Below are 14,584 nucleotides of genomic sequence, written 5' to 3' on the forward strand. Positions count from 1 at the left end.
CCCCCCCCCCCCGGCCTCAAGCGCCAAATAGTGTAGGAACAGTCCGGCCACCACACACTGCCAACTGTCTGCGCTCAGGAGAGCTAGTGAATGGTCAAGCTGGTGCTAGATTTTTGCTGCAAAGCCAACCATAATCTAATGTCCATGTTAAGCTATAGGTATAATTGGCTAACCTGGGCAGATAGATCGCAGTCTGGTGGTTTGAATGAGGATAGGTTGGCTACTCCCTATCTACATCAACCTTATCAGCCTACCACTAGCTGGATGTGGAGCCCAATAATAACAAAGTAGCAAATGAAAGGCGATTCTAAGGGACTGCTAAAGAACACAATATTCAACCTTTTGCAGCATCTCACAAGGCGCGAGACCTATACTGCGGATGAAACTTAAAAAACCTTGGCAAAAAACTGGCCTGTGATGCACAAAGAAATGCCTGCCCTGTGCCGATAGTGCTGGAATATGCAATTTCCTTACAATTCAGGTTTGCTTTCATTATACTTACATTGAAAACATATAAAACTGATATAGACTGTACCTGTTTCTTGGAAATCACCAATTTCTCAACTGGCTGTGGCTGCTTGAAGATCTGGATCTCTTCTATGATATGAACTTGGGATTTGATGACCACTGCTTTGTGAATCCATCCATTATCTGCATTAATAAAAGCATCAGGAACATCAGACACCAAACCAGCAGTTTATCACACACTGACTCTGCAGACTAACATTTGTAATTTTTGCATTTATGTGTACCAAATTCATCATTGCACTTACATCTTCTAAACCAGAGCCATGTACGAGAACCACTGAGTGCAATTGTTTTATATCAATGTAGCAGTACTTCTGATCTGCTGGGAGGAGGTTTTATTAATCAAAATATGATCTTAGATTATAGGTAGCTTTATTATCTCTCAGTTTCTACTACAAATCTTTCAGTCATCAATCCAACAGACAGCAAACCAAAAGACTGCTTCCCAATTGTGTACACAACTAGTCATTGCAAACAGTTTTTACATAGTGGAGAACCTTCCAATATGCGTTTGATAAAAATCCACACTTTCAAGGCTCCTATCTGCTAAGAAATGTTTCATTATACAGACCTGTGCCAAGAAACAAGACATCATATTGCTCCTTATCCAGAGCTGTGATTCTGTCTGCCGCAATCTGGGTGTAAATGATGTTCTTCTTCATGAGGATTGGCTGCTTATCAATAGACTTCACTGACTCAGCCATGAGAGGATGGAGTTTCACAAAATCCAGGACATTATTGGGAAGATCCTGGGAAGTGGTGTAATTGCTGTTTCGCTGTTCATTTGTAATACACTGTGGAATGAAAAGGTAGAATATTTAATGTATTAGTTCTCTAGACAATTGCTGCTGATGCTTTAATTTGTTCATCTATACCGTTTTCTTTACTTTCAGGTAACTGCTCAATTTGGATTTGGACAAATACAAGAAGAAATCTCTAAACCAGCAACGTTTTGAAGGCATTGAAACAATTATTTATGAAGACAAAGATGTGTGCATTAGAAAGGAATTAGGGATCTAGTCCTGATCCCCTCCCCCAGCATGGCAGTGACATTAAACATGGAAGTGTTCAGCCAGCAGAACATCAGTAAACATGACGCCCCTGTTCCTTGTTCTCCATCCATGGAATCCTGAACAAAGGGATCGGTATTGAGATTGGTGAAACGACAGGACATCGGTCTCATTGCTGGAGGTGAGGTGGCAGGGACAGGAAGGGTGGGGGTTCAGCTCTAACAGTGATCACATGCCTATGCAGCAACCTAGGTAGGTCACTTCTACTTGCAAAGCAGTATTCTCATTTCAACCCCTTTATTATCATTACATATTCCCTGTAACATTGGCTCCTAGAATTTGTACAGCCATCATGTATGGTATATATCTTTGGCAGTTAAAGGGTTTCAGTGTAATGACACTGTTGCTAAATATTTGATATTTCTACAGCCTATGAATTTTTTTTATTATAATGACTTAGTCCTGTCCTATCCAGAGGACCTGTTTTCAACAATATTTTCTGCAGCCTCCTGGCTCTGAGTACATCCTACTGTGCTCTGAAAACCCTACTCCAGATAAATAGACTAATTCAGCCCAATGCAGAGTATTTCTCCCGTCCCCAAACACTACCCTCTAGTGGTGGCCAAGAACAGTGCGTTCACAACCAAGATCGATTCAAACTAGGGAAGGTCAGATACCAGTTCAGATAATTGGCATTTTTATGAGCACTACCGGGGTCGCAGAAGTTGCAGCTATGACTGGGCCCTGGCGCTCCACCACTTTCCTGAAATCATTAGTCTGTATTATTTTAGAAAAACAGTCACATGACAATAAACAAAAAGGTATCAGTAATTGTATCTGTAAGTACTTGGATAAGTATAAGTATTTGGTCTGAAAAAAAAACTGTATTGGTGCATTCCTAATAAATATACATATAAAACAAATCATACATTAAAAGAGGAATGTACAAATCCCAGGAGCTCCGTATGCTCCTTAAACATGACAGCTGCCTCCTAACTTTTGAGTTTTTCTCTAGTCTAGTCTTGGAGATGGAAAAGTATCTGTACTTGTACCGAGTACGGTACTCTGTATCTGAACATCCCTAATTCCAACACAGAGTCAGGTGATGCGTCTGGAAACTGCATGCATCTTTAGTAAAGGTAACCTAACATACTGGCATTTTATAGGCTGCAATGACGAGTACAAATGTATCATGTTTAGTGAAAGCGCTTTTAAATTTAAAGTTTTCAATGCATTCAGGTACCTTAACTATTAACTAAAATGTATCTTATTCATGCATCACTCGGCTGTAGATTCTCAAATCATCTCTGAATTGGTGCTGACACTGTCCTTCCTTCTGGAGGGTAGCTACCTTTGTCCCCATGGTCCCTGTGTGTGTTGTAAAGTAGCCACTGCTCCAATCTCACTTCTGTAATGGACTACAATCTCACATTTAGTTTACTAATTTGTATTGAAGTTATAGTGCATCATAGGATTGAGCTTGGAGCGGTGGCTACTTTACAGCACACACACGGACCATGGGGAACAAAAGTAGCCACCCTCCAGAAGGAAGGACAGTGTCAGCACGAATTCAGAGATGATTTGAGGATCTACAGCCGAGTGATACACAAATAAGATACATTTTGGTTAATAGCTAAATTACTTGAATGCATTTAACTCCTGAATTTAATGTCACTTTAAACCCAACAAACAAAAAATATTTATAAACATCCATGACTGTTATGAATCCTATAAAAGAAAAATGGTTAAATTGTCTGTAAGAGTTCACAATCTATCCCACTCCAAAACTGGATGTCTTTTATGACCAAGCCCCGTCCTCCTGGAATCTTTTGTTTAATGGCAACTAAAGATGCTCTTATTGGATAGGCTGGTAACATATTCCATAGCATGACTGATTAGAATAAGTAAGGCAGAATTTGTACATCCTTTTCTCTAGGTATGTCCTCATCTGTGTTAATTATGCCAATGATGCAGATTCATTTTTGCATGGTCGCCATTTGTTTTATATACACATATTATAAATGATACAAGGCTAAGAAACACTTACAGAACCTGGCCTTGGCGAAGTCCCTTGATATCGAGACCATTTCCGCAAAAGATCTTGATATTCCATGTAATCACCCTCAAATACATCGTGAATATCCGTTATGCTATACCGACAAACCGCTGAGACTTCCATTTTTCTCCTGGAAAAGACAACACAATGTCACTACTACATGTTTTGCAGCAGGGGTCATCACGTTTTTCTGAGACAACTGAACAATACATTACGTAACACAAAAAAAACCACAGGGAATTAGGGGGCACATATCAAGAGCGGAGCTAATGGCGTATATTATGGGCATTTACACAGCAGCAGTCACAAATAAGCTACATTGATGACTAGCTGAGCTGAGGCCCATGTGATTCTAAAGGGCAAGCATTGCAGTGACATAGCTAGATAGCTCCACTAATGGGCACCTCATTTTTTGAGATCACTGAACAGTGTTGCTACAACACGGATAAAGAGTGCGGAAAATGCAACAAGACAAATAAAATGACGTGAAAATGAATATTACAGGAATTTAAAACAAAACAGACACAAAAATATATTAAGAGGCATTGAGAGTGCAAAGATCAGAAAATAGCTAAAGGAACATAAACAACCCTCCACATAGTTTACAGCCTTCCAGCAACTGAGACATGGTTTATTTTTAACAGACCCATCCTCAAATGATTACTTAAAGCTATGTTTACTGTCTGGCAGGGAGGGATAAATCAAGAGTAATAAAAGCAAACCATTTTTGGTAGCAGAAATTAATAGTGCCACACAGTATTATACTGTTGCATGACTATGTTGTATAATACTATATTTCAGGCTGCGGTGCCCAATATAGTGTGCCAAGTGTCTGTTTGAGATGAGCTTATAATCAAGTTAATTCTTATTCATTTAAAGAAAAAGATGCATTTCACAGTGCTGACAACCCTGTACTGACTGGCAGGGGGAGAGCAGAAGTGACCGTTTAGCTCAGCAGTGTGTTGCGCTCCTTCAGTGCTGAAACAGTACGCTGGGGGACTAGTCAGTGACCTAGCTGTATTGCTTAAATGCATAAAACACACTGAAGTCATGAACCTGGCTATGCTGCTTGGCAGGAGTGCCTGGATCATAAGAATGGTTTAACAATCTACATTTTTGGCAGATAAGATAGTTCACATGTATATATTTTAGCTATGTATGTAGCCGTTTGCCTGGAATACAGAAACATTCTGACATTAAAAAAAAGTATTAGACAGAAAAACTTTAACATAGATCTTGTTTTATCCACATAATAACATGAACTACAGCAATACTGAATGAACGTATTATTGTCTGTTGCCATAAATGTGTTTATATCCCACTAAAATGAAAACACATACATTAATTTATTCTGATTAAGGAGAGCGGGGAAAACAAGCACATTCTACTGAGTGCTTTGCCATGCTGCATCTCAAATTCTTATTATATACAATTTAGATTAGAGCGAGGCAGCTTGTAGCTGGATGCGTAGAGAAGTGCCAAAAAGAATTACAAAGGAAGGTTTGATGTTCTGCATTATTGTGTGACAGTGCATGAGCCAACAGCTCCCTGACAGACTAGAAAATCATTCCTATTTATCTGCACAGACGGGCACTATTAACTCTTTTGCTGCCACATTAGCCTGCTGTCACTGATTCATTAAGAGATGTTGCTGTACTACAAAACTGCCAACACCACAGACATGAGATGGCAGTCTGAATAGCCTACTGCTTCAAAATGATTATGTAAAAACGATCAAGCCATTGCTACTTCTCCAGAAATCAACCTTTTAGCATCTGCAGAGGTCATGGGATGACGTTACCACATACACATTATTTTCCAAATAGTTACAGCCTAGAGGGGACAATGATCTTATATCTATCCAGTTAACAGCTTCTTTGGGGGGACAAGGACTCATATAAATGGTTCTCTCTAAAGAAATGTAGGATTTGTAGTTGCTACACTATACCACTAAAATGTTTATTGACACCTGACCATCTTGGATGGACTCACTAAAACCATGGGAAGTGATATGGAGTTGGACACCACCACCATCCTTGCAGATCTAAAAGCCTCCACTCAACTTGGTAAGTGTCCCGGAATATTGTGCATCTGTGGATATTTGTGAGAGCATGTATTGTTGTTAGATGGGAAGACCTGGCTTGCAATTGATGTTCCAGTTCCTCTCAAAAGTGTACCCATAGGGTTGAGGTCAGAGCTCTGTACAGAACACTCAAGTCCCTCAACACAAAACTTATCAAACCATTTTTTTATGGAGCTGGCTTTTTTGCACGGGGGCACAATCATGCTGGAACAGAAATGACCCTTTCCTAGCAGTTTAAGATTGGAAGCGCATAACGGTCTAAAACGCCTTTGTATACTGTAGCATTAAGGCCGGATTTACACAGTTGTGCTGCAACGCATGAAAATGTGCACTGACCATGTTGGTGTGCTGTGGTGCCATTTGTTCTTAATGGAACCGCAAGGCACCTGCGTGACAGCGCACCATAACACATAGTAGTGCACTTCTATGCAATGTGGTGTGCTGCATTAAAAAAAATGCATTCAAGTACCTTATTAACAATACTGTACCTTTTATTTGTGCATAATTTAGCTGTAGATCCTCAAATCTCTGAATTCATGCTGACATTATACTTCCTTCTGGAGGGAGGCTTTTGTGTTCTAGTTTACAGCATGAATTCAGAGATGATTTGAGGATCTACAGCCGAGTGATACACAATATAAGCTACATTTGTGTTAATAGTTGAGGTACTTGAATGCATTTTCAAGATTTAACTCCTGAGTTTAGTGTCACTTTAAGAAAGAGCAGAGGACTTTTTCAGTACATGCACTGACTATGAATATTGATTTCACAAACAATTCTGACTTTTCCGTTCTGTAGTCTCACAAAGGCTGGCCATAGACAGAGGAAGTTCCTTTAAATTATAGCACCCCAAGTAGTGCAATACCTACTGCCACTGTCCAAAACTGCTTAATGCAGGCATGGTCCATATGCTGTCAGCAACATCTCACAGGATGAGAACCATGCTTACAACATGCCTCTACTTAAACATTTCATTTTAAACATTTCATTTTAAAGTCAAGCTTCTGTGATAATCAGTTCACTTATTTAGAAAAAGATGTAAACAACTGATAGAAAATATTTAACAAACGTAACTATAATGCAGCCACTATGGGTGCTAGGGGCAGTGAGGAGGCCCCAACTAGAGCTGCAGCTAACGATTATTTTCAAAATCGGTTAGCCGATTATAAAGTTCGATTAATCGGTTAATCGGATAAACAATAAAATACATTTTTAAAAATGGCTACAGTGATAGGACTACTAGTTTGTATTGAGGTTGTAGTCCATCACAGGAGCACGCTTGGAGCGGTGGAAGTAAAAAAAATGGTGTGGTGTAACCAACCACTGAAAAGGGAGCCAGTGAGATCTGAAAACAGCAGAAGCTGTGTGGTTTGGGGATCACAGATGACCTATAGAGTTGATGGATCAGTGGTGGATGGGTTTGAACATGTATTGTAAACAGCAGAACATCCAGGCACTGAGGGTTACAGAGGACCTGGGTAGTGTGTACAATGTACTTTCTCAAACCATGTTTATCCTGTACTGTACTCCACAGATTACTGTCACTACATGATCCGCAAAGCTTAGTGTATACGATACAGACAAGCTTTCCCTGTGAGAGAAAGACCTGACCCAGGATTCTATGTGTTGGCTGCACCTGGAAAAGCCTCCATACTAAGCTGCAAAGCAGGGATCCCCCCACTCTACAGTAACCCTAGCTCAGGGGTAGGCAACCTTGGCTCTCCAGCTGTGCTTAAACTACAAATCCCATGATGCTTCTGCCTCTGGGAGTCATGCCTGTGGCTTGCAATGCCTTATGGGATTTGTAGTTTCAGCACAGCTGGAGAGCCGAGGTTGCTTACCCCTGCCCTAGCTGGTCACATTCATGTAGATCAGTCACTTGCAAAATGCTGCACCTCAGGTATTCAGGGTGGACCTCTGTCGCTAGTCTGATGGGGAAAGGCAGCATATGCAGAGCAAAGCAAAGCATTCTGTGTCTAGTTACACAAAGGAGACCTGTTGAATGACAATAACTACTTGCCTTGTTCACAAACCTGCACACAGCCACAAGGTTATAAGCAAAGCCTGAAACGGACACCTCACTATTTATAAGGCCTTGTATCAAGACCTCCTTTCACATGTTATTATTATCAAATTTTGCAGGTACTCTGGGCTAAGAGAGAGCAGGCAGGCACATTCATACTGATTATCGAGGCCTCCACTGCCTTCATCCATCTCTGCCTATACTGTCATTTTTATTTTGACTTTGAGCTGTCTAAAACCAGCGGATGGATACTGCCAATCACAAAGCAGAACAGCATTTCCCGTAAGCACTGAGTGGGTGGCCAGGAACCCATTCTTCATCAATATTGACTTGATAAATTGTAAGATATCAGCAAACAAATCCCTTCTGGGCAGGCGTCATTCATCGCAATCTTGGCAGCGTCCGCTGACAAAATTCAAATTGGGCTTTCTTTGCCAGTAATTACAAGCATCTGTTATCAGCAACATCTCCTATCCAGCACCTTCCTTCTCTGCACTGGATAAAAAAATCTTCTAGTAAGTTTACTGTCATACAGTGCATCCAACAAGCACCACACTATCACAAGAGATACAGTAAAACTATCAAAAGGTACATTTTCTATTTGGGTCTTTGACTGAAGCAATTTATTTATGCCTTCATGGTATTCAGATAATTTAAAAGCGAACTATAGGGTAACCTTTTTATTCCATTGTTCTTTTAAGGGTGATGGGAGGACACTCAGTATATGATGATGATGGGCGGACCAAACCTCAGTATATAGCGGGCTATAGCGTGTATATCTGGCTTTACACTCCTGAATTGGAACAACAGAAACAATATTACAAAAACGTACCCCCTCCTATTCTCTATAACACAGCGGGTTGTGGTTCTGTAGGCCTCAGAGATAGCCGCGAACAATATTACTGATAACAGTCAGCACGGGCCGAGAGCACAGGAAGTAATCAGCTCAGAAGAAGATTTCCGACAAGATCAACAGGTATTTTTTTTTTCCTTATCAAACAGATATAACAAAACACTTTCAATGGTATATTAACAGACCAAAAGGGACCAAAGAAGAGAAGTTCATTGTCTGGGTTTATGTGCACTTTAATGGACATGTTTTTGTCTGAAGTTAATAAGTTTCCAACTGCACATCAAGGGACCCGTTTGCTCAACTGCTTGTGACTATTCTTTTTGACTCCATCTTCCTGCTGTGATACACATGAAAATACTAACGATCCAGTTTTAGAGCATGGCTGGATGGACGAATATGATCACACTACTGGGTAATGCAGCGGTTCCCAGAAGCTACCCCTGTCTCTGTGGCCCAATTGTATCAATGGGATTAACTGCAGTTAAGATACATTATGCCCGCAAGTAGTCGCAAGAGGCAAAATACATTCTGGTCTTGCAGAGGCAGTGCTTTCATATCTCCTGGAAGGGCAATACTGGGAATCCAAAGCAGTCCAGCCTGTAAATTCCACCAACTCGCATCTGTGTTTATGACATCTGTGTAACAGTGCCAGTGAAGTCTCCATTATGCACATGGCAAGCTGCACCTATGTTTAATAACTGCTACAATGCCATCTTTAAGGAAACTTGTGCTGAGAGATGTATGAAGGCTAGCATCACTGACCTCTGCTTCTGAAAATGCACATTGCCTGGCTGTCATGCTCCTCTAATGGCCTAAGTACTTCCTGCATCCCTGACCTGAACAATTATTGCAAAATAAAGAAATAAAGAAGTTCTGACTTCACTAGCCACATGCATGTTCCAGGTCAGTGACTGAAAGTAGTAAAAAGTCAGAGAATCAAGCAGGGCTGACAAATAGGATTTTTAGAAGGACAGCAATAGCCGCTGCATTATTTCTCTTGGGACAGGTTTCCTTTAATAGAACACTGAAGCCTAGCACATATAACAGAGAGCTAAAGCCTATGTGAGCTCAAACTAGCTTTTTTGCTCCTTTCAGGGACACACCAGGGCTTCCGGCAAATGTCAGAGTTGCCAGAAAGCCGGTTAGGGCCTCTCTTTAAACATGACTAGATTACATGATACACAATACTAGCATTACAGCAGAAAGCAATCCAAATCACAGTAACGTTTGGTTAGCTTTTTATAGACCATTTATCTCCTCTGTCCCAGAAAATATTCTCCTTTGTGACAGTTTGCACATATGGAATATCTAAAATGGAAACAGAGCAGTGAGATTCCCACTGTGAAGGAGAACAGCATGCTAAAAACAATTGCTGCATAGTCAGGAAGTGGTCATGTCCCACTGATTAGACAATGCACTTAAGTAGGACTACAGGCATTTAACCATTAGCGGAGCACGGCCGTCACATTTTCAGCATCTAAAGCAACAGCTCCCATAAGCATGGAAATGCATCCATTTTGGGGTCATAGAAAAACTCTGGTTCAGCTGAGGACAGGAAGGCAGTACAAATCAATGACAGGCTGACACTATCCGTGGCTGTTCGCATGTAATCGTTCAACTATTGCTTGCATCCAGGGACAGATAAGTGGTTCTGGACACAATCTTTGCGCCCAGAGCTTCTCTTCTGTCCTTAACTGAGAAGAGTGACAGCCTATCATTGTTTTGTAAAGACTTCTATCTGAAGTTGAATGCAAACATTAGGCAGTACCCAGAAATACGCTAATCTGGGCGGTCTATGGCCCTGCACACCCGTGTGAAAGAATTAAAGAGTTGTGTTTTGCCACTATTTTATATTGAAAGACTGAAAGAAAAACTGACAAATGCATACCATTATGGTTTATTATTCTTAGGGGAAAGTGTAGGCAAACAGCTAAATACGCAGTTGAAATACATAAGTATGAAGTGACTTAACAGAGAAGAAAAGTCAAACCTTATATTGGCTTTACTTCTCTTTTGGGTCACAGGAGTACTTTTACTGATATATGTTTCACAGTATTCGAGGAGTCTGATTCAATATATCTAGTGCCTTTCCACTAAAGTACTTTGAACTGTGCAAAAAACAAAAACGTACCATTGTAAAACAAAGGCGCCATAGAAGATAGTTGTGTTCCAGGTTCCCATCTCTAGGGTGTATACGCTCTTCAAGGTTTCATAGTACGGAATGAAGCAGGCTAATCGTGCCTTTAGGAATGAAGTCCACTTCCTCTGCAAGATCTTCTTCCCTCCCATGTCACTCTGGAAATATAAAGAAATGATTATGTTTCTAAATAGTAATTATGGAAAAAGTGGGAGAGTTGCTGATAAATGTTGATGAAACCAAAATGCCACTGTAGGATCTACACAATACCTAAAAACATGAAACATTTAAAGAATGTGTCAAGGTAAAAACATATTTGATAAATCCATAGAATAAATTCTCCTTTCCCTATGTTTTATCCCTTTAAACACAAAGTGCCATGGCAACAGGGGCGCCAGGCGGCCAACACAGCCGCGGCTCGGCAGGGAGAAGAGAGGCGCACAGGTTCCAGCTTGTTGCATAGAACTGTGTGAAGGTAAAAAATGGTGTGCTCTATAAGTCAAATACCCTAGATAGGCCCCATTCTTGTATTTGAAAGCTTCTACAACTTACTGATCATACTACTGTACCAGGAGCTATGATTTAAAGGAACTAAAAACTATTTCAAGGGTTCCACCAAATTAAAAAGACTGAGAAAGGCTAGCCTAGAGGCTCTGATTACTGTGACAGTGCCCCCCTAAAGCTGGCCATACATGCAAGTTTAGGGTAATTTGGAAAAGAAAGATTGTTTTTTCCTAAAACTTGTCAAATCTCCCAATACAATAAGCTGCAGCCCTAGAACACACAACACCTTAGAAAAATTAATTTATTGAACAAAAAAACAAAACATGAATTTTTGACAATTCCTTTATTTAAAATATATTTTAAAACTATTTTAGAGTGTTGCCGATAGCAGTCCCACCCTTTATCTTACGAAGCTTCCAAAGGAACGTCTTAACCTTTATATGGCACCCACTACGCCCAAGGGTCCCAAGGTCCACCCTATATAAACACAAGCGAGAAGGGGGCATAGGCCTACCGAACATCCTTCTTTACTACCAAGCATCCCAATTGCTCCACCTAATTACTATCCACCGAGCAACTATTGTCCCACTATGGACCATGTTAGAAATCCCCAACTGCTCCCCAATTTCTCTACAAGCACTCCCCTGGTTACCAGCAGTGGATAGACCCCACTCTCTTAGTCCTCTATTGAAACATGCCCTGAAAGTGTGGTACTCATTGAAATACTCCTCACATCTGATATCACCGTCTTTACCCCTTCTCCCCTTATTTTCCCAACCATTATTTATCCCAGCATTTACCAACCCGACAATGGCTTCACGAGACTGTACGATTTTTATCGCTCATCTAACCTAAATGTGGGGGCGCCTAGATGAGACCTGAGGACCTGTGGAACAGACCTAAAATTAAAATCGAGGATGACCGACCGATGGACTCCCTACCTGATCCCTTTTCTTTACTTCTCTTCCCTTTGCCTTATACCGCATTGATGTTTATACATTGTGTTTGCATAATCGATTAGTTGAAAAAATGTTCGGGCAACTAATCGATTAGTTGCATTGACAATCACCCACTCTCTTTCTTTCTCTCTCTCCCACCAACCAATAATGAGAATAGTTGCCTACTATTCTCATAATCGATTATCGAGTTAATCGATTAGTTATTGCAGCCCTAGTGTGTTTATTTACATTTTATTAAACCCTTGACTGAATGAGTAGGGGTACAAGTACACCTTACTCATTCACAAGGGGGGGTGGCATCTGGGTGCACCCTATATGAAAGGGGGTACCCAGATGAGCCCTGCTGCCCACAGACCTCTACAACCACCAGGCCAGGGTTTTAGGGTAAAGGCCCTTGTCCCCATCGGCATGGATACAAGGTGCTTTTCCAGGGGGAAACGCACCCTCCCAGGCCTGGTATGGTGGAGGGAGGTGGGGCCACTTGCTCTTTCCTGCCCTGCCAGGCTGCTGCCCAGATTAAGGGCCTCGTATGGGATTTGGGGGGGACGGGACCGTGCACTGTTTTTTTACATCAGGGGTCCCCACGCTGTTTTTTTTTGGCTTTTGTTGTAAGAAATTAAAAATAGTAAATGTAATATCACTTTTCTGCAACACATTTTAGTTCATAATGATCATTTAAGTCATCCGAAATTAACGAAATTCGGATTGATCCGAATGCTGAAACGAATTGACTTTCCGGCCCGAAACGCGAAAAACAAAATAATTTAACAAAACTAAACTAAACAAATTTTTGTCTGGCTTACATGTTTAGTGACTTTGTCAAGCAGAGTGCTATGCAGTCACCCTTGTGTGTGCTAGTAACCTGTGTGTGTCTCCACAAACACAGAAAAAAAAAGCTACTTCCCTCCCCCCTGGCCCCCTCTCCATGCTAGTAGATAAACAGTTGCTGGAGTCTTCACTGCCCTTTGTGATCTTGTAGTGGACAGCAAGTTCAGGGATGTAACTTCCTGTCCACATACATTGTTGCAGCTGGTGACTATTTACATCTTTCCTAGCACAACTAATTGTCTATTTTATTAGGAAGTTCAGGGAAGCTGAGCGGAGAGACTTTGAAGCAGCTGTCAAAAACATGATGACCGTAACTGTTTGGGCAAAAATGTAAATCAATGCTTTGCTGGGCAATGTATTTTTGCTTGATCTGGATTCATTCTTGAAAAAAGGTTTGAGGGTTTAATACTACTTTAAGGCTGTGACATCCTAGCCTCCAATGCCGACTGGTCCTCAGCTGTTCCCTGCGCCTGTATCCTGCATCTCGTTTTGATTTCCTGTTACCGACCCAGCTTGTTTGACCTTCTGGATTCCTTGAAGTTGGCTCAGCTCTGACCATGTTCCTGTCTGCTGCTTTGCGCTTTGCAAGTTGCTGACCGGGCCTGTTCCCGACTACGTCTTGGTTGCTGTTCTTGTACCTCACTGCCAGACCATTGCTGACCCGGCTAGTCTTGGACTTCGCTACATAGCGGCACTTGTGTCGCTCTCGTTCTTGCACCCCTTTTCCACTCCCAGGGGCTCTCAGACTAGAGCTGCAAGAGGCCTCCCTTATCAACTCAGACTCCCCTAAGGCACGTAAGGGATTAATGTTTGTGTGACAATAGAAAACGATAGCAAATGGGCAATTTCTGAAATGTCCCATCACTATTTTACCAACTACTTTTGGCCAGAGGTGTCAGTTTAGTCAAGGATTGTTACCAGATCTAGCCATCTCATATTTATGGGCACCCTAGGACTACTAAAAATAGCGCAACACATATAGCCATGTTTTTAATAAACAATGTAATTGCTTTATCTGACAAACGAACTGCATTTTAATCTACAACTCTCCTCCAGTTAAAAGTCTTTTTTTTAGTGACTCACAGCAGTACTACATTCCTAACATGGTAAACAAGCCTCTATCTGGGATAGGTATCTACAGAAGATAACACATTGTGAAACTGTTTTGTTATCACCTGTGTACATGTGGAACTGGACATACACCAAATACTTTTCTGTCTGTGGTTTGTCTACTTTCAGCCACCTCCCCAAAAAGAGTTCAATGACCCCGATTTCATGCATGCTCCCAGGGGTAATGATTAGCAGAAATATTCATTTTATTTGTCAAGCTGAGGACTAATTGCAAAGTATAAGCCTTATTACACTGTAAATAATCTGCTTTTAAATTGTATGTATAAGATAACAATTAACTTCCTTTTTTAACTATTACATTTTATTTAAGTGTTTAGTTATACATGTTTGATAAATAGCAAAAAATACTTCCGGTCAGAAACCCAGTACCGCCCTGTGCTCACTGAAGTATTATCTTAAGCAATCTAATTTTCCTGCCCAGGTCACTTCTGAACTACAAAACAGCGCCATCTATGTTATTGTGATTGAGGGG

The 14,584-nt window shown here is 41.0% G+C and overlaps 1 protein-coding gene across 1 annotated transcript in view; it reads right to left on the minus strand.

The window, feature by feature from the left end:
• Positions 1-14,584, minus strand: part of SEMA4G (semaphorin 4G) — a 105,905-nt gene that overhangs the window by 11,820 nt on the left and 79,501 nt on the right. The window contains exons 8-11 of the mRNA XM_018553407.1: positions 10,685-10,848; positions 3,586-3,724; positions 1,100-1,322; positions 536-651 (exon numbers count right to left, since the gene is read on the minus strand). Coding sequence (XP_018408909.1) covers positions 536-651; positions 1,100-1,322; positions 3,586-3,724; positions 10,685-10,848 — 642 coding nt within the window. The remainder of the gene's footprint in view (positions 1-535; positions 652-1,099; positions 1,323-3,585; positions 3,725-10,684; positions 10,849-14,584) is intronic.

The sequence above is a fragment of the Nanorana parkeri genome, unplaced genomic scaffold (assembly GCF_000935625.1).
Source record: "Nanorana parkeri isolate BGI_ZX_2015 unplaced genomic scaffold, ASM93562v1 scaffold119, whole genome shotgun sequence".
Taxonomy (NCBI): Eukaryota; Metazoa; Chordata; class Amphibia; order Anura; family Dicroglossidae; genus Nanorana; species Nanorana parkeri.